The following is a 21,126-nucleotide window of genomic DNA, read 5'->3' as shown; positions in this document are numbered from 1 at the left end:
GATTGTCTCTTACATCTCATTATAATGAAAGATGTGCATTGCAATAGAATAACAGAATTCAGCCTAATCAAACAAACTTTAGAAGATGAAGCCTTCCAAATTCAGTGAACATCGTAGGGTTGTAATGTTTGTGATAATTTTTTATAGTTCCCCATTTAGCTTCTGAGAATACGTGACTAATTTTATGATCTATTTTTTAACATTGTATGTAAAACAAAACACCTTAAGAATCAGAACTCCCGTAGTCTCAGTGTTGCACATACAAAAACATGCAATTGTTACTTTATATCGATTTACTTTGATCACCTCTTATTATCATACAGATTATTTCAGTCCTTGATAGTGTTTCCTCAAATTTTTACTGTTTTTTTCACAGAAAATGTCCCACAACCAACTTGAACAAAGTGATTAAATGATTAAAAACGTATTAGTGTTTATGAATACCACAATTCAGAAACGCATGGAACTAGTCCCATGGAACAATCTAAATAATTTATCCTGCAACCCCCATTCATTATATTAGACATCCAAGTTCAATAACAGATTCACAAGAACCAGCTCAAATGAAAATGACAAAATTAATGAATCTTACCAACCAAATGAAAATGACAATATCAATGAATCTTTGCTGGTATTCAAAACTTAAGCATTTGTTCACATTAATTTAAAATTGCTACCAGACACCACTTTTGGAATTGTTTACAGATGCCACAATCTAGGAACAGAGCACTGGTACAATGGATCAACTCAAAATACATTTCAAAATAAGCAGACAGATGAAATACTGCCAATCACTCGCAAAAACACCTCATTAGTAGACTGTAAACACTCAGTTTATAAACAGACCTGGTAGACTGAGTACCTTTGAACAGAAACTGGCACTCATTTACATCCTGATGATGGATCACAGATTGTGATTCAAATGTTGATGAAAAAACTTAAAACAAGACCAAATCCGAAAGCAATATCAATAGAAACTGGCATCTTAAGAAATCTCAGAATTGCGAATATCTTATACAATCTACTTGCTAAGCTTGCCAACATATATTAAGAATTAAAGCATTGATAATAAAAAGTATGACAGGTAACAGGATACAGAAATGGATGCAAAATCGTCGGCATATCTTTTTGCCTCGGGGGCATCCAACTTCAGTTATCCACTGCCACCATAAATCAGTCTGCCAGCATACGAAAAATATTCCACCACCTAGAATGGTATGCATACATAAACCGGGCAACATGAAAAGTGCTGGATAAAAATAGCTCGTACTGTGGACGAGCATCTAAAATATTACACACAAAGAAATGTGTTGTGCTGAACTAGGCAATCTAAAGTGTACTAAACTGCTTCATTAGAAGTTTTATCAGCAGCGCCATTTTGCACATTTTGGCTTCCACCAGACCGTCTACTAAGTCTGAAGGAATTTCCACCTGCATTTCCAAGATTTCCTCGGCCACCACCACCCCTTCCTCTATTAAAATATTCCCTCCCAGCCTCTTGTCCACTTCCGCGGCCACGTGAAACATAATATCCCCGTCCTCTCGCACCTTCATTCTGAAATCCCCTTCCCCGTCCACCTCTTCCTGTTTGACATAAATGAATCAGTGTCTTCAAATTGAAAATAAAAAATTTACACAAAATGCTCACAACATTACAACAAATATATAATACTCACTCGCACGTGGAGTGCTGGTAGTCCGCTTCTCCTCAACATATATTTGTCTACCACTAAATTGTATTGGAGATGCCTGCATGTTATAAAACAGCGTAGAAAATTAATATTATATTTCAAACAACAGAAATAATGGCTGAAGCAAGGCTGGACAAGTGTCTCCATATAACTTACCCCAACAGCACTTTGAACAGAGGATGAGTCTTCGAAGTCTATGAAGGCATAACAGACTCCAGTTTCCTGGAGGATGGTAGCCAAATGTTTTCCGGGTTAACTCCAATAAGAGAATAGAAAAGTAAACAACATAAGAAGATAACAAGGAGACGGAAACCAGAAGCAATACACAAGCCAACCTTTCTGTTGACCACATTAACTCCTTCAGGTTTAATTTTTCCGAACTTCTTGAATTCAAATTCCAGATCAGATGCAACAACAGTCAATGGAAGATTTTTAATGTAAATTGATCTACCATCACCTGAGCAAAATGACACAAATAGTAGATTTAGTGAAGTCGACAAAACACTTGTAGAAATTCTCCTTCAGTAGATCATTAATATTATAACATATTGTTCTAGACATAAATATACCAAGTAAACAACAAGGATTGAAAGAAAGGACCTCCGTTTTCTAATCCAGTGACATCATCAGAAGCATTGGGGTGTGATTCATCAATTTCCGTTGAGGCATTTAATGATTGGTTTTGTTGTGAAGGCTGTGCTACAGGCTGCTGCTCTGAACCTACAACAATAGGCTTATGTGATGTTGCCTGGTAAGATTGTGAAGTGATAGAAGGTGAAGCCTTGTTCTTTGCCTTAGATGCCTGAAGCTTCAAAATTAGCATAAAAGAGAACATGGTGTCAGATTTTCCAAAAGAGAATTTCAGCAGCATGAAGCTTTGGAATCGATATAAGAGAAAACAAGCTAGAATTTCTTTAAATAGACACTTTTAGATAAGGAATCTGATAAAATTAAAGATAACAAAGGAAATAAGCAAGTCTCAAGAGGTGAAGAAAATTGTTTGGCGATTTGGGTCACGAACTCACAATGGAGGCATAAGTATGCTTTGTAACTTCAGCTGTAGTTTCTTCAGTAGATGCAGAAGCTGAAGCAGAAATAGAAACACTGTCCATAGACAGAATAGCAGCAGATGTGGCTGCTCCTGCACCTTCTGTTGAGACATCCTCCAATTTATCTTCCAGTATGGGAAATTCTTGCTGATCAGAAATATTGTATTCCTCACCAATAGCTTCTTCCTCGGCAGTGGTAGCAGTACTAAACTCCCTTTTGATTTCAATTGTAGCAGGGGAAGAAGGCTCTAGTGCTGCCAAATTACAAATATTTTCAACATAATTTTAGAAATGCCATCATAATGCAATGCCAGTATTAACAATCCTATTAGGGCCCGTTTGGTGAGCGGAATAGGAATACGTATTCTGGAATAGAACGTATTCCTGTTCTCCGTTTGGTTCAGCGAATATTTGATGGGAATTCGCGGACCCGAAAATTTATGTTTTTTAAAAGAAAAAAAAATGGAATAGGAATACGTATTCCAATACCACCTATTTTGGTGGAATTGCAAAACCCCATTTTTGGGCCAAAAATGGAATACGTATTCCATTTTTGCTTCGTATTCCAATCCCGTTTTGGTGCATCCAAACAAGGAATTCACAATTTTTGGAATACATATTCTTATTCCGCTCACCAAACGGGCCCTTAATGACTTGAATAAATGATGGTAGAATTTCTTTTAAGGGTGTGGCAAAAGTTTAAATAGAATTCAATGTTGTCAAGCTAGTTAAACTAATCAATATCTGATTTCGTTATTTCATTCAAATATAATGGATAGAGATCAAAGTTAGTGTAGCATTTCATAATAAACATGTAAGGATTATTTTAAAAGAACTGGGGATTTCATTAAGAAAAAAGGGGAGCAGCATGAAAACAAGGAGTCACACCATCATTAATCACAACCTACTATTTTGGGGCAGCCGTCTCTTTCTTTTACCTAAAAGTAATCTATTAGTGTTATATAAAGTATTGAAAACTCATTGGATGTGAAAAATCACTTTTTAAATAAATAATATTCAGAGAAAAACCTTGTTTAAAAATAAGAAAGCCCCAACCCTAAGCTAAAAATAGTTTTTGCTTCTTAAGCATTAAAACAGTTATATATTAACAATGCAGAGCCACTATTAAATCAAACTCAAAAAACAGCCCCGCAAATGCAGTGGTTTGCAACCCTTTCAATTAATGCTACCATGTAATACATAAACCACCTAACCAACCAAATTTGACCAATTGAATCAGGTTATTTTACCAGGAAAAACAAAATAGCTACCTGGCTCAGTCACAGGTGCAATTGACTTCAACTGAGGCTCATGATCACCATTTGTAAGTGCATTGGAATGCTTCTCTACATAAGAATCATCCTCACAGAATCTAAAAATATCATTTAGTACATAGTAACCATTCTCCTGAGGTGCAAGGAAAAATGTCTGAACAAAATTCTTTTTGACCTCTCTGTCCCTTCTTTCGATAGAGCCAGTGACCATTACGAGTACACCTCCATTTAATGAATCTTGAGCATCTGCTGATTTAAGCTCAATGAGACAGCCAGTGTAGTTCAAAGACATTACTCGGCTATGAATTTCCTGGCACAGGGCAAGAAGAACAATGTTAAGGAAATAAAAAGTCAATAACCAAGTAAAGTCCAAGAATTAATTTTAACTAGTTTTTCAGTGCAAAAGGCCTTTCGTCAAATGGAAAAGCACATAATACCGGTCAAATATCACATGATCGTCAACACGAAAAGTAAGCCACTAAAATGGTCACAGGCAATACCATTCTAACTTTCTTATGTTTCCAACAAAAAAAGATGTGAAGTATATATAAAAGATGTAGGCTAGGTTCCAGCGTTTGAAATCAGGTTCAAAGGTTAACATACCACCAAGGATAACTTTGTGCATCATACTATTTCAACAAATAAGAGATCTAGAAAGCACTTCTGTGCAGAAGAATATTGATATCATTTATACTTGTAATAGAATTTGGAAAATCTTAAAAAGCTCTCATAATATCAACCATACAGGTAGTTTTACTGTGCATGCAACAGCCTCCTTCTCCTAGCATAAATAAATGTGATATGAATCAATGTTCATTACTCACAAAGGAAATAAAGATACAGTGTGGTTGATATGTTCAACACTGAACTGGACAAGTAACAGTACCAACATTTTTTGAAATCTTCTCTTATGCCATGTAGGCAATTTTCAACTCAGGCAATTAAAACTCAGTTTGAAGATGAAGTCCGCTTTGACACTTTGCAAATAAATTGCATTCAATAATTAGAGATATTCCCCAACAGGACTAAGCTTCAGTTATTGACAGATTGAAGCTATTACTTGAGCTAAGCAAAGTCATCAGAGTGCCATGTGTGAAAACAAAAAACAATAACATAAATAATATGCAGTTAAGAAAGTAAAAGGTCTGTGCCCAACATAGAAACTAGAATGTTCAAAAATGTTGAATAACAGTAGTTATAAATTTGTTGCAAATCAATTAATTAATTATCAACTCTAAGTTTAACAATTAACCAGTAAGTAGGGCTAGTGATAGAAGGCATGAAGACTATAGCTACTTCCTACAGTGATTGCAACAATTATGTATATTAGGTCAGGTGCCCTACTTTTTCTCTGCAAAGAGTGGTCAACACACATGTTGCCGATGCAACTAAGCAGTCTCCAAACGCTCGATCTGTAACTACTGCTCCTTCCTGTCCATTTGCAGTCAGTTGCGTTTGATCATTCTGCACATTCAATTGTTGAAGTTCAGTCCTCCGCAATGCATTCCCATGTGGGTTGCATGTCTAGGTACTGTATGTTCCCTCCTAGGAGACTGGGCTTGCAAAAGCTAATGTTTCAGGTGTCAAATCTCTCTCAGAGAGTTTGTGCTTTGTTGAAAAACACTAAGAAAATTACTCTGCTTAAACTAAGGGAAATATTATAGAGAAAGAACACCACACTTAGATGACTTTATTGAAGTCCTTTTCTTCAATGTTGTTAGCTTTGCCCACACTTAGGGCATTGTTTTAGTAATTGTGATATGAAGAGGGTACCTGATTTCCAGGAAGGACTTCTCTTTGTGAAACCACTGTATCTTGCTTTTAACTCTGACTGAAACGTTTTCAATAATGTCAGGTTGGCCAAAGTGATCAAACCTCCTTGTATTTGGCTTCCCTCTTGTTTGAAGGCTATTGGAAATTCTGTTGGCAAGTTTACTACTGTTTCTTTGAAAACAGCAGCCCGTTCTCATTACAACTTTGCTTGCACCCAAGTTGACATGGATATTTAGAATGGTGTTCATGCAAAAAGTTGGGTCAAAGTGAAAATTTAAATTTGGGAACAACAATTGGATTCTGATAGCATCACTAGAGATCTTGGTGAAAAAATGTTAAACCTCTCTCTATCAAGAGCTTCATGGTGCCCTTGATGGAGTTTCTCTCATATGAACCCCACATAACCACTCCTCCCCACTTCAGTTTGTGGGTGACCTTCTTTAGCTGCTATGCCTGCACCTCCTCAAATTCTTAACCCCCAGATCAAGAGTTGGACTTCAATTTCTCTGGTTGAACAAGATTTAGTAGATTTGGAAGTCACCACTAGGGCATCAAATGAGAGTGCTTGTGCCCCTCATTTCACTTGTGTCTTCTTTGATTGCAGTACATGCAACCCATATGTCTTTCTCTCAGCTTATCCATCGGCATTTTGTTTCATTGAATGAGGACTGACCCCTCATTATTTGTGTCTTTCAAGAAGGGTAAGATTATGATATCAGACCCTAATGCAAATATCCTAGTTGAGTGCATTTGGACTTTGACTGCTATTAGTATTTCTTATAAGAGTATTTCTTCTAATAAGAAGGCTACCTCTTAGATGATTCTTGTCGGTGTGAGTTTTAGTCCACTACATCATGGAGAATCAAATACTCAATGTTTTGAGACAAAGCACCAAATACTCAATGCTCTCTTGATAAATGCCATATCTCATGTTAAGCTTCCAAGGCAAGTTAATGAAATGACTTCAAGGTTTTGTTAATTGTGGATGTTAGTGAAATAATGTGATTTTTCATAATCATTTAAGTGGACCTACGCTAGTTCATTCAAGAATTGTCAACAATGCACTTCTAAAGATTTTATCACCAATGAAACACGGACTCACACTCCCCAAAACCTCAAAGTACCCATCCCCAAGACGTCCCTGCACCGGATACTTGGAGTTCTGGACTACACCCACCTTTGCCATTCCGCGACCATGGTGCAGCCGAGACAGGTACTTGAATTTCTATTTAAATTTTGCTTTTTGAAAGTTACTATTGGGTATGTACTATGTTACTATGTTAACTGTTTGATTGTTTTGGTTAGTGTTGTGATTTTGCTATGTTCAAGTATTTCAATTCGATATATAAAATTGAAACATCATTTCATAACTAGCATTTCAAGTTCTACATGTATAGTATACAACAACCCTTGCCCCCCGTCGTTCTGAAATTGAGGCCCTTTGTGCCCTTGTTATGGAAACTAGTCCTGATGTACACCCAAGACCGGCATTACATTGCTTACCACACAAGGCACTCCTACAATCAGCAAAGAGGCTGGAAGCCTAGCTTATATTTGATTCAAGCAAGTGAATATCCACAACTCTGTTATCCAACTAAACTACTTCTAAACAACATGAAATGAAATCCTAAACTAACTGAGCAAATATGGATCACCATGCAATAATGCAAACTTGATCACAATTCACCATGCAAAACACAACATTGAAAAGTACAGCGAGTTTTGCATTATATTAGCAACAATTATCCAACAACTCTTGTTTTACTAATGAGAGGTGTGGAGTTTATATAGGAGCCCCAATTATGATGAATGGCCAAGATTGATTTGAAATCAATGCCCTAGATTAATACATTACGAACCCTAATTAGGGTAACCACAAAATAAGCCAATGAGAAAATTCAAAGGCTTTAGAACCAATTAGAAACAAGGAAGTTGCCTAGTCATCATACAACTCATCATGCAATATGTGTACTCCTTTCTTCCCTCTCCCTTTTAGCAAAATCAACGAACTTAGTAAAATTTCACTAAGTTCCTCTATGTCAATACTAGGAATGCATCCATGTTGCAATTTCATGACCTCTAAGTACTCCATTCAAGCTTATCTTAATTCTTCATCATTCTTCGACTTCTTTCTCTTGGATGGTTGGACTTTACTATGCTGCAACCTTTGGCATTTCCGCCTTCATCGTTTGGAATTCTTCTGTCTTCTTCATCTTCAAAATTGATTCTTGGAGCAATCACTAGAACACATTAACATCTTCCTTGGCATATTAAATCTTCCTCAATCCATTTCCTTGTATGACTTCATCATCATCAAGATCACTCCCTAGTGGGAATGTTGTCCTTTAATTCTTTCTTGCTCATTACCTCAGACTCTTCCTTATATCCTTGCTTGATGAAGATTTGATTTTAGGATAATTCCTTAAGCTTGATCCTTGAATTTTCTTTCCTTTGTTCCACTTCTGAAATGCATCATCTTAAAGTGTTGTCCATTGAACTTGATTGTTTTTAGGCTAGTCCCCTTTCATTGTTATCCTGCATTTTGAGCTTGAACTCGTCTTCCAACTTACTTTGTTCATTTCCTTGTGACTATCCCTTGCTTTGATCTAAACATGATTCCTCTTATGGAGCTTGAGATCAGTATGGTCTTAAGGGACTTAAACAAAAGGGTAAATTTCAATCTTAACAATCCTAGAATTAGTCCAAGAACTCTCTGCTTAGTGCTTCTATCCCTTGAAAGGTTGTAAGTAAAACAAGCATTTGGATAAGAATCCTAAGACAAAGTTTGATCAACGCTTAGACTCAAAAGATGATAACACCAGTTTTGCCACCAAATCTGATTTTCAGAGGACAAAATTGGACAAATCTGAAGATTGGCTATGGATTTGTCCCAAATATTCATTTAGGGTCTGTTTGGTTCATGGAATTGAAAAAAACCAGGATTTCTACAAACCTTGGTTTACCCAAATCAAGGTTTTGCAAATCTTCATTCTGATTTTGGGGATTTTACTTGAACCATTTGTTTCACTTGGAAGATGCGTGTGAAGACACATTTTTATGCTTAAGCTTGGAGTTGAAGGCAAATTTCAAAAAGTAGTCCTATCTATTGTTTTCACACTCCTTAAAAAACATAACCAGGTTTTTTATTTCAATTCCTACTTGCTAGTAGGAAGTTGGAAAACCTGGTTTTGAGGCAAAATTGGAAGTCTGGTATGCTAATTCCATTTTGCCAATTTTGAAACAAATGCAAAAAATTTCAAATCCGGATTTTGAAAAAGCCAATTCCTGTCATCTTCCAGGAACGAAACGGACCCTAAGTTATCACAAATCATGATCCATGGATTCATTTGCACACTACAATTAAAATTGTGAAGCAATCGGTACAAAAAAACCATCTTTGGTATAAAAAAAAATCTGAGGACAAGGAAGCCTAAAAATGAGTTACAATTGATCCAAACAATACTCGAAATTCATGCACTATAATTGAAATGAGAGTTTGGAAAACAAGTTTGCATTTATTCAAGTATTAGAACAATGATCCATTACTCAAAATAATAAAATCAAAGCCAAACAAGGTTCTGATTTGTTGAAGACAATGCATGACTATTTCTGAAAACGTATCATATCAGTCCCAGAATCTCATTACACTCATCTCAAATCATGGCCCAAAGCCAGGGATTCAAGTTGCAGATAAGACATGGCACCACACTATTTATCATCATTCTGAAAAAAATTCTGAGGACAAGGCATGGTAAGCCTGAAGACGTATCAAAATCAGTCCTTACAATCCATCGAGTCCATTTTAGAACCTTGACTTGGAACTTTAACATGGACTGGGAATTAAGCAGCAGATCAAACATAGCAGCCAATTAATCATTTTGCAAATTTGAATTGCTGAGTACATGTCTGCAATTTAATTGTAATCTTCCTTAAGATGATCCCAGTATTACGATAATAGATATGATAATAGATAGTGTCTATTATTGTCTATTATTATTTAATGGTTATATATTTGTAATCTATCGTAAATATTACAAAGTTTCTAATATTTAGTTAGTTGTTAGTTATTTGTTAGATAGAATAGAATGTTTATATTCTTTACGATCATTTATTCATTTGTATATTAGATATATTGATCTATTGATCATTGTTAATAATAAGCAAGTATTTTACCAATAACTTTGTAATATGGTATCAGGACCATAGTACCTTTTTTGACAAATTTTTCAAATAAAATTCGAATGAATTTTCAGTGTCTTTTTGAAAATTTTCAGTTTGTCAAAATTGGCTTTGTTTTTTCTGAAACTTTTGTGGCCCTTGCTTCTAAAACAAAACAAGTCTATTGTTTGTCAAAAGAGTGAGTTTTGGGCAGCACTTCTGGGCGGTTGTGTTCTGCAACCCGGATAACTTTGTCTGCAAAAGCGCGCGACCCTCCTTGCCTATGCATTTTCTCTGCAAGATCGCAGCCTGTTTCAGCTCTACTCAACAGCATTCAGCCCTGTTATTTGGCCCTGTTCAGCCGTGGTTATTTGATCAAAAAAAAAAATTGCTTGATTTTTTACAGACACGAATACATTTTTTTGCCACTTTTTCTGAACAAAAACTGGTCGTCCTTTACTGTTGTGACGTGTTGGGTTTCTCAAACCCTCAATAACTGATCTGCAGCCAGCAAATCCGCCATTATTGTGGAGGTTTTTTGCTGCCAGGGCCATTCTTGTTCAAAACCCTAATTTTCTGTACTGGATCAAAAATTATTGCAGATTCTTCTTCAATTTTTTGAGAACCCAATTGGGTTGTCATCCATTTTTTGAATTTTCTAGGTGCCTCAATTTTTGAGCCAGCGGACTCGAAATCCGTAACTTACTCTTTCTGGGTCTTTTGAGCTTTCTTTTGGGTACCTCTTCATTTTTTTGGGTCTTCTAATTGCTTGCCTTGAACTACGTACCTTCATAAATTCACTTTTTTTTTACCTTTAATTGTGCCATGGCATCTCTCACAAATATTTTGCTCGAGGGAAATCAGAAGTTCAATGGTTAGAATTATGGCACATGAAAGCCGCGAATATTAATCTTTGACTATTGGAATACTAATCAGATTGTTTTGAGTGTTACACACCGTCCGATTGCAGCTGAGTCTGATCAAAAATACATGGGATCAGAATAATTGAGAGGTGGTGATGCTTCTCAAATTATCCATAGCTAATGATCAGCTCCCTCAAATTCCATCTAACAAGAACACTGCCGCAATATGAGTGAATCTCAAGAAACTTTATGAGACTTTAGACAAAAGCAAGGCCTTCTTTCTCAAGTAACACTATATTTTCTATTGTCATGGATGAGAGGAAATCGCTACAAGAACACCTAAATAAGATTCAAGTACGCTAAACAATCTAGTAGGCGGCCCAAAGCTAATAGTGCAAAGCATACTAAGCAAACAAAATGTCTTGTATGCCTTCATGGCTAAAAGACCTGTAGATCTTGTGAAGTCATCTGCCTAGTACATTGATTCAAGTGCCTCTCATCATTTCACCCACCGCAAAGATCAATTCACTAACTACCAGCCTTTCTTAGATTCAAGTTTTATGGTGGAGGGGAAGTGTACAATGTTGTCAGCAAAGGCAACATTCAAATTCAATTTACTAGGAGGAATCTCATTTTTCTTGATGTGTACTACGTTCCAAGGATGGAACTAAATCTACTCTCAGTTAATCAAATGTTGCGACACTCCATGGTTGGATATTACTTTGAATACACATCACTGCTAGGGATACCCAGTCTATTGTTGCAATCGGCCTTGAGGATCATGGTCCTTTCAGACTTGTTGATTATGGTGATTCTCAAGACCTAGCTATGGTTGCTTGGTAGTGTTCTATTAGCTCACTTTGGCATTAGTAATATGGATACTTAAATGTGTATTATCTCTCTCAACTTGCTCGGGAAGAGCTTGTCCTCAATTTGCTAGAGATTCAAACTCAACTTGTATTTTGGGATGCATGTCATGCTAAGAAGCAACATCTCACACCTTTTCCTATTACCAATTCATGGTGCGCTTCTCAAGTACTTCAGCTTGTTCATGTTGATATCTACAACCCTATGGCTACTTCTTATGTTTTTGGGTCTAGGTATTTTTTGTTCTTGATAATTTCAGTAGAAAGATGTGAGTCCATTTTCTTAAAAAGAAATAAAATATGTTTATTATATGTTAGAAGCTTAAACCTCTAGTTGAAAAGGAATCTAGAAAATCGATTAATGCTCTTAGGGCAAATAAAGGGGGAGAATTTTGTTCTACTAAATTCTCTAGCTTCTATAATATTCATGGCATCAAGCGCCAGTTGACCACACCCCACACACCCCAAGAAAACTATGTAGTTGAACATCAAAACTGAAGAATCACCAAGATGGTCAAATCCATGCCCGAACACAGACATGTTCTGAAGAAGTTTTGGGGAGAAGGTGCTAACACTGTAGTTTACCTTTTGAATTGGTCACCCACGTGGGAGTCAAAGGTAAGACTTTAGAGAGGCCTAGTTAGGTTGCAAGCCCAAAATCAATCACTTGAATGTTTTTGGCTCTCTTGCCTATGCTTGGATCCCTGATGCATCACACACCAAGTTGGATACCAAGAGTCAAAAACTCATGCTTGTTGGATACAGTAGTCTTCACAAAGCCTACCACTTGATCAACACTGAGACATCTCTTCTCATGTTCAATCGTGATTGTAGTCTTTGATGAATAGCAAGAACCATTCATACCTATTTCTCCTATTCCTAATCCAACAGATCAACCTATAAAGTCTCATGATTCGAGAGTTCAGCTTCCATTAGGTCCACCAGATAGGAGGGCTCATGCAGCTCTAGTTCTACCAATGATTTCTATATAGACAACTTTGCCTTCTCCTGCAAGATCACCCAAGTTTGTATAGCTTCATCTGAGTCTGATCAAGATTCTTTTGATGAGGAACCCAATCATAGAGCATCTCCTAATGCTAATGATGGTTCTTCTCCTCTCCAACCTATGTGGAGGACTAAGACACTTGCTAATCTTTGAGATGAAGAGCTCATCGATGGGAGAACTGCTCGGGAAAAAGATAAAACCTACAAAGTCAGTTAATTTTCTCTTTTGGCCAACATTCACAATGTTTGAACCTCAAACATACTCAGAGGCTAAAGGAATTCCAGAGTGGGAACAAGCGATGCAATCTAAATACAAAAGTCTGCCAAAGAATCACACCTGAGTCCTTTTTGATCTTCCACCACGAAAGAAACCCATTGGCTGCAAATTGATTTACAAAATAAAATATAAACCTGATGGTACTTTGGATTAGTACAAAGCTCGTTTAGTTGCAAGGGGCTTTTCTCAGCGTCAAAACATTGATTATGAGGACATGTTTGCTCCTACAGAAAAGATGAGCACTATAAGATCAATCTCAGCGACAACAGCTCAGTTTCGCTGGAAAGTCCATCAAATGGACGTCAAGAGTGCTTTTCTAAATGGTGACCTACAAGAAGAGGTCTACATGACACAGCCTCCTACTTTCAAGGTTGCTGATAAAGAACATCAAGTTCTCATGTTAGTGAAAGCTCTTAATGGCTTGAAGCAAGCCCCTAGGTTATGCTACATTAGAATTGATAAGTACCTTAGTGATCAAGGCTTCCAAAGGAGTTATTCAAACTCAAATTTGTACATCAAGAGTATTGACAATGACATCATCTTTCTAGTCATTTATGTGGATGATTTGATCATCACTGGCAATTTGACATTTTTTATTCAAGGAATCAAACAAAGTCTGCCAATCTTTTGATATGATTGATCTCGGGCTCATACATTATTGCCTCAGTGTTGAGGTTTGGTAGCAGTCTTCTAGGATATTCATTTCTCAATCCACAAATGCCAAGGCACCATAGACAAATTTTGTATGCAGGATTGCAAGCTTATATCCACACCTATGGGGAAAGGTTGAAAGTTATCAGCCAAGTTTGATTCTCCTCCAGCTGATGATACAACATACAAGCAACTAGTAGGCAGCCTCATCTACCTCTCTGCTAATAGACATGATGTCAAATTCGTAGGCAGCTAAATCTCACGCTTTTTGACAACTCCTAAGACTGATCATTGGATGGCAACACAGATTCAGATTGGGTAGGTTTGGTTGATGATTAAAAATCAACTTTTGGATATGTGTTCAATTTGGGATGTAGTTTTGTCACATGCACCAGTAAGAAGCAGCAAGTTGTTTCTCTCTCTTCTACCGAGGCTAAATACAAAGGGGCAATTAAGGCAGGTTGTGAAGTTGTTTGGCTTTGTTGGATGCTTGGGAAAATGCAAATTGCACCAATAGGACCAACCACTTTCTTTGTTGATAGCGATGGCATTATCAAGTTAGCACGGAATACAGTCTTCCATGAACGAACCAAGCATGTGGATGTTCATTGTCACTACATACGACAGCTGGTTGAAGACAGACAATAAACTTGCAGTACATTCCTATAGCAGATCAGACTGCAAACATTCTCACCAAGCCTCTTGAACCTATCACCAGTAAGATCGACCACTCTGTTGATAACGAAAGCGTTATCAAGTTAGCACATAATCCAATCTTCCATGAAGAACCAAGCATGTGGATGTTCATTGTCACTACATACGACAGCTAGTTGAAGACGGGACAATGGACTTGCACTATGTTCCTATAGCAAATCAAGCTACAGACATTCTCACCAAGCCTCTTTGTCCTGATAAGTTTGTCAAATTCAATGGACAGCTTGGTATCCTAGATAGATTGCCCATTAAGGCGATAATAGGTAGTGTCTATTATTGTCTATTATTATTTAGTGGTTATCTATTTGTAATCTATTGTCAATATTAGAATGTTTCTAATATTTAGTTAGTTGTTAGCTATCTGTTAGCTAGAATAGAATGTTGCTATTCTTTACGATCGTTTCTTAAGGAAACATTGTTTATTCATTTGTATATATTGATCTATTGATCGCTGTTAGTAACAAGCAAGTATTTTACCAATTACTTTAAAACATTTAGTGGTTATCTATTTGTAATCTATCGTCAATATTAGAATGTTTCTAATATTTAATTAGTTGTTAGCTATCTGTTAGCTAGAATAGAATGTTTCTCTTCTTTATGATCGTTTCTTAAAGAAACGTTGTTTATTCATTTGTATATATTGATCTATTGATCACTATTAGTAGCAAGCAAGTATTTTACCAATTACTTTGTGACACCCAGCACTTCCAACTAATCATACTTTATGCCCATGGATTCATTAGTTAACTATGAACAAATTAATCATGCGTTAAAAGTTAAAACAATGTTCAGCATTAAAGCCAACCTTAAAATGTCTGAAGACATGTCTGGACTGCGCCTATCTGAAGATTGAAGTTTAGGGCTTTTGATGTCAAATGATCCCTTGGATACTCACTCAGCAACAGCTCCAATGGTAATTGAGTGAATCAGCAAATTAAGAGATTGTTTGCAAAAAAAAAAAGCCCCGGTATATAGTCTTCAGGCTTAGACCTGCAACTAGGGTCTGCAACAATATTTTAGACCTTCAAATGGCCTCAAATGGCATTCAGAATGATAGCAAAGGTCTGCAATAACTTTTGGATCAGATTGGCCCAGTTTATATGCCGAAAAGTAATTTTCAGACATAGTCCTCAGACATTCATTCATAGCACTCTCACCTTAATGCGCTAGTGACTGAATGGTTGGAAAAAGTGAGCATTTGGTCACCGAACAATCTGCAAACAAGTATGGATACTTTAAACTATTGAATTATTTTTAATGAATTTTTCAAACTAAACCGCCCCTGTATGCATAATTTGAATATCTGGGTTTGGCCCTCAAACGGCTTCCAAATTGATGTCCAAGGATGGAAAATTGGTTTAGGACAAGTGCACTTAATGAATTTCTAAGCAGGGTTACCCAAAACGCCACCCCCTACCCTAGACACGCGTATTGCCATATCTGATACAGATACGGAGACGAAACAGCACAAATACCGAGGGAAATTTGTTTTCACCCGTATTTTGAGAGTCGTCTTTTCTAGACCCGTGCCAGAAACATTGACTGCAACTTGCTCAAAAATTAAAGCCGAATTTAGGGAAAAAAACGAGTTACCTATAGTTTTAAACAGCAGTAACTTTGGCAAACAGAAGAATTGTCATTTTCCAAAAAAGAATAAATGTCGTATTTGGAAACAGGGAATACAAATTCTAAAAATAAATGAATCAAACTTGAAAATCTTCAATTAACTATAGATTTAACGAGAAAAATCAAAGAACAAGTTGTTATAAATAAATGCTTCAATTGATTGAATAATGAATTACGATTGTTCCTGTTCTGTTCTGCATCGATTTCTCTGGTGATTTGCGTCTGATTTAATTGTTCCTGTTCTGCGTCTGATTTCTCTGCTAAGTTTTTGTCTGTCTGCGTGCATCCGTCGTTTTCCATCGCAGCTCACAGGTAATGTTTTTTTTTTTTTTAATTTGGTTTGATTTTTTATTTTTCCTAATGTTTGTCTAAGTTTTATAAATTATTTTCAATGTTTTTTATACGATTTCAATTTCATATAGTTCACATTTTATTTTATTTTTCAATCTTATAATAATATTGATAATTAGTCAATGAAATTATTATATTAATATGTAGTTTAGAAAAGTGAATAAATAAATATAAATTATAATAGTTTAATTTTAATATTATTTAGTTTTTGAATTAAGTTAAATTTAAATTTAAAATTACAATTTTACAATTACTAAATTTTAAACTAAATTTATCTTTATATTTTTATTTATTTTTGTTAAAATTTAATTATTTAAAATTTATAAAAATCATTAAATAACATTAACAATTATATAGATATTTTGACAAAATTAATTAATATTTAAGTATATTTAATTATTATTAAATTATAAAATAATTTAGATTCAAGTTTTAAAGTTATATTCTTGTAAAATTAAATTTGAAATAAGAATTATTTGACTTATATTTAAGCTAATCATTTTATAAATTATAATTTTAAATTTGTACTTTATAAAATCAATGTAAATTTGTTTTTATTTCATAATTTTACTATTTTTTTTTTCAGGACCGTAATCATGGCATCATCATTAGGGATGTCATAGCATCAGAGAATGACAAGTGGATCAAACCAAATGCTAAATATCCATTATGGAAACATGTAACCATCATCGAAAAATTTCAAGGTGGCAGAGGTTTTAAATGGAGGTGTCATGAGTGTCTAATTGATTATAATGGTTCTTATACGAGGGTTCGTGGACACCTTTGTCACATAAAAGGTACAGGATGTGAAGTGTTGCCCTAGTCCAAAGGTTGATGGTCAACAAGGGAAGGGATTGTCACGTGAGAAGATTGCAAAGTATAAAAAGGAAGAGGACGAAGCTATTAGTCAAGTTCAAAAGTCAACACAAAGGTCAAGTTTCAATAGACCTCATTTGAATCCAACTTCAAGAACATCTACTAGTGAAAAGAGGCGCAATTTAGGACCTCTTGAAAAGGCACTTAATTTGCAAAGTCAAGAGGATATGGATCAAAGTATTGCACATTGTCTATATGCGAATGGAACTTCATTTAATGTGGTTCGCTCCCCATATTGGCAAGAGATGGTTAGTTCTATTTATGAAGCTCCAAAAGAATACAAAAGCCTAGGGTACGAGAAAGTCTATACTACTTTTTTGATTAAAGAAAAAGATATTATTGATAGACTGTTGCAAGTGATCCGAGATTCATGGAAAATTTCAGGGGTTTCCATCATTTGTGATGGATGGAAAGATGCTAGAAAGAGGCCACTAATCAATGTGGTTGCAATGAGCCCAAAGGGGGCAATGTTTTTGAAAGCAGTGGAATGCAAGGCTGAAGAGAAAGATACACAGTTTATTGCTAACATTCTAATTGAAGCAACTGAAGCTGTGGGGCCAGAAAGTGTTGTTCAAGTGATCACAGATAATGCAAAAGTATGTAGACCAGCCGGGTTGGTCATGGAAGCAAGATATCCAAAAATTTGGTGGACTCCTTGTGTAGTTCATTCTTTGAATTTGATGCTACAAAAAATTGGCAAAATTCAATGGATACAAAAGATTTATGAAGAAGGCAAAGAAATTCAGATGTTTATTTGTAATCATCACATGGCACAGGCCATTTATAGACAATTCACCAAGCTGGAGTTATTAAAGGTAAATTTCTTGTCTTAAAAATTAAAAATATTCAAATGTTTTTTAATTCAAATGTATTTATGATCTATATGTTTTTAAAAATAATTATTTTTTGATTGAAGGTGGTTGAAAGTTGAAACACGCTGTGCCACACACTACATTGTTCTCAAAAGGCTTGTTGATGTCGAACAAGCTTTGGAAAATATGGTGATTAGTGACATTTGGGCAGTATGGAGACAATCACAAATAGATAGAGCAAATAATGTAAGGACATTAATTCTTGATGAGGATTGGTGGGCTCAGATAGATTATTTACTATCTTTCACTGAGCCAATATACACCCTTATTCGTCGGTGTGATACTGATAAGCCAATATTATGTGACATGTCTGATTACATAGATACAATGGTGGAGAAAGTTAGAGATATTATTGTAGCAAAAGAGCAAGATCCCTCTGAATTTTTTTATAAGCAAATATATGAGGTAATAAAAAAGAGATGGGATAAAATGACAACTCCTTTGCAACTTTTGGCATATGCTTTAAACCCTAAGTACTATCATGCTGATATGTTAGCATTGCCAAATAGGACAGCACCAAATAGGGATGTTGAGGTTGTTCAAGGATATAAACAAGCTTTCAAGAAAATGTTTACAGATCCTAGAGTTGCTGCAGAGATTCAAGATGGGTTTGGGACATTTGCTTCCTTTGACGGAACTTATGCAGATATTGATGCAATGGCAAATAAAAAAGAAATGGATCCTATAAAGTGGTGGAACTTCCACAGTGCCTTGACTACACATTTGCAAAAGCTAGCCATCAAACTTCTATCACAAGTCTGATTTTATACTAATTATTCTAATAAGAATTATTTCTTATTTCAATTTTACTTGATTGTTTGCGTCTTTGTAACTTATAATATGAACACTTTTATTGCAGGTTTCTAGTTCTTCTGCATCTTAGAGGAATTGGAGTACATATGGCTTTATCCATTCTGTGAAACAAAATAGTTTGGCCGCCAGCAAAGCAGAGGACCTTGTCTATGTGCATTCCAATCTTTATCTATTGTCACATTCCTCCACAGACTACATCAAAGGATCCAATAGACTTTGGGATATACAACCAAAGATAAGTTGATGTATCCATAAATGCATTGACACATCTCAACCTCAATTTTGAGAATTCTGACAAAGTCGGAGGCTCTTTAGGTGAATCGTCAATGGGTTTTGAGAATCTAGGTGGTGGTCGCACTCAATCCAACTATCCTAGCTCTTTAGATAATCTTGATGATCTAGATCTCGAGTTTCAAGAGAACAGTGATGATATTTTTGATAGCATGTGATTCTGCCAAACTATTAGTATTTATGTACTTGAATCTCGTTTTATTAATAAAACTATATCTAACTACAATATTTTGGAATATGTCGCAATTATGTGTTCATAATGCTTTGATTTTAATGAAAATCTTCTTTAATGACTCAGAAAATTTGTTATATATATAAGTGTTTTATGAATGTTGTATCCTGCCGTTCCCAAATGAGAGGTCCCAAAAAATACCCGTATCCGATACTGTATCTGTGTCCATGCAACCTTGTTTCTAAGATTTCCCTAAATAAATCATCCACCTTCAGGAGTCTGCAGATTTTGACTGTAAATTCCTTGCTCTCAGCCCTCTAATGGCTACCGAAATCACCTTCAGCTGTTCTCTAATGGCAGGTATTTCCTTCTTCACTTAGCCTTCAATCACCCATTGTTGGATCATTTTCCCGCTTGGCCTCTTGCTTCAGATTTTTGCCACATTGGCTATGTATTTCGCACGTCTTTATGGTTTTATCATGTTGCTGCCAGCCTTATAAAAGAGTTTAAGCTTCTTGTTCACCACCCACAAGCAATGTGGGATAAAATATTTGACTCCTATAAGATTCTATTTTGACTTTTATTAGTTTCCCTCATACTTCAATTAATTAATAAAAAAATGCTCAAAAAGGAAATTTGATCCATCCAAGAATCATTAAATTTGACTAAGTCCACACACCACATGGACTTAAAACCATGTCCAAAAACTCCATCTATGCAAGGTCAGAAAAATTGATTCAGGTTTGCATAGAATCCACTTGCACTTAGTTTCATCTCACTTTGCCATTACAAGGGAGAGAATCGACTCCAGTATGGACAGCTTTGATACTAGGAAAAATTTCACAATTTGACTCTCAAAGGAAATTTCATGGTTTGGATTTCCAAACTTTTTTTGGGAAAAAACATGCCATGACTAGACATTTTTTACTCTTAGAAAAACAAATCCATCATTCTTAATTGTCCTCAATGGAAAAACAACCTTAGTTTGGGCAAATTCGACACTTAAAAAAAAATTGAAATCCATACTCGCCACCTAAGGGAAAAATGATCCTAGTCTAGACAACTTTAAAACTTTGAAAATTTTAAACATTCCAGACTTGGTTCAAGAGGAAAATCAACCCTTGTCTAGACAACTTCTAGACCTAGAAAAGTTTTCCAAGTTCCCAACTTTCTCCAAGGAAAAACGACCCTAGTCTGGACAATCCCCATACTTAAAATTTTAACCTCATCCTTGGCAGAAAATCAACCTCTTTCTGGATTTTTTGAACTCTTGATATAATTTCGATCAAAAACTATCCAAAGTAGTGGAAATTCATGGTATGCTTGAATTTTTGTCCATGATACTTAGAAATTTTCAAAAAAAAAAAAGTTTAAAGTGGGGAAGTTCATGCTAATTATACACTTCTTAAGTCTGGATTTGATTAAAATATGAAGTAAAATTTATAGTGCCCCCAGCTTTTGTGTATTTTTATAAAGAAAAATGGATTTTTCTTAGGATTTTGATCATTTTGAGTGTGGAAAATCGATTTCGATAAGGATCTTAAGGCCCTTATGCATGGAACGTGCCTTTATATGGAACTTTGGACTAATTGACTAGCCAAAATTTAAATACACTTGGGATTTTACCTTCAACCCATTATAACATGACCCTGACAGACTTCAATTTAAACGTTCCCTCTTTAAAAAGCACAACTTGGCCACATGATTTCTCTATCACCCCTCAGTCTTTTAAAGCTCTAAAACACCAAACTTAATGCCAAAATCTACCTAACATAACAAATACAAGCATAAAAAAGGTCCCCAT

At 35.6% G+C, this 21,126-nt stretch overlaps 1 protein-coding gene across 2 annotated transcripts in view; it reads right to left on the bottom strand.

The window, feature by feature from the left end:
• Nucleotides 1–782: 782 nt before the first annotated feature.
• Nucleotides 783–21,126, bottom strand: part of LOC149540044 (nuclear transport factor 2-like) — a 40,946-nt gene continuing 20,602 nt past the window's right edge. For both annotated transcript variants that reach the window (XM_089801235.1, XM_089801234.1), the window contains 7 exons: nt 4,012–4,324; nt 2,717–2,994; nt 2,292–2,499; nt 2,027–2,148; nt 1,848–1,913; nt 1,677–1,749; nt 783–1,584 (listed from right to left, as the gene is read on the bottom strand). In XM_089801235.1, coding sequence (XP_089657361.1) covers nt 1,340–1,584; nt 1,677–1,749; nt 1,848–1,913; nt 2,027–2,148; nt 2,292–2,499; nt 2,717–2,994; nt 4,012–4,324 — 1,305 coding nt within the window. In that variant the 3' untranslated portion in view covers nt 783–1,339. The remainder of the gene's footprint in view (nt 1,585–1,676; nt 1,750–1,847; nt 1,914–2,026; nt 2,149–2,291; nt 2,500–2,716; nt 2,995–4,011; nt 4,325–21,126) is intronic.

This window comes from Cupressus sempervirens, chromosome 9, assembly GCF_028749045.1.
Source record: "Cupressus sempervirens isolate cs-2001-9-10 chromosome 9, ASM2874904v1, whole genome shotgun sequence".
NCBI classification, from domain to species: domain Eukaryota; kingdom Viridiplantae; phylum Streptophyta; class Pinopsida; order Cupressales; family Cupressaceae; genus Cupressus; species Cupressus sempervirens.
Note: the sequence above shows the minus strand (reverse complement) of the source record. Positions and strands in the feature narration are given on the sequence as shown.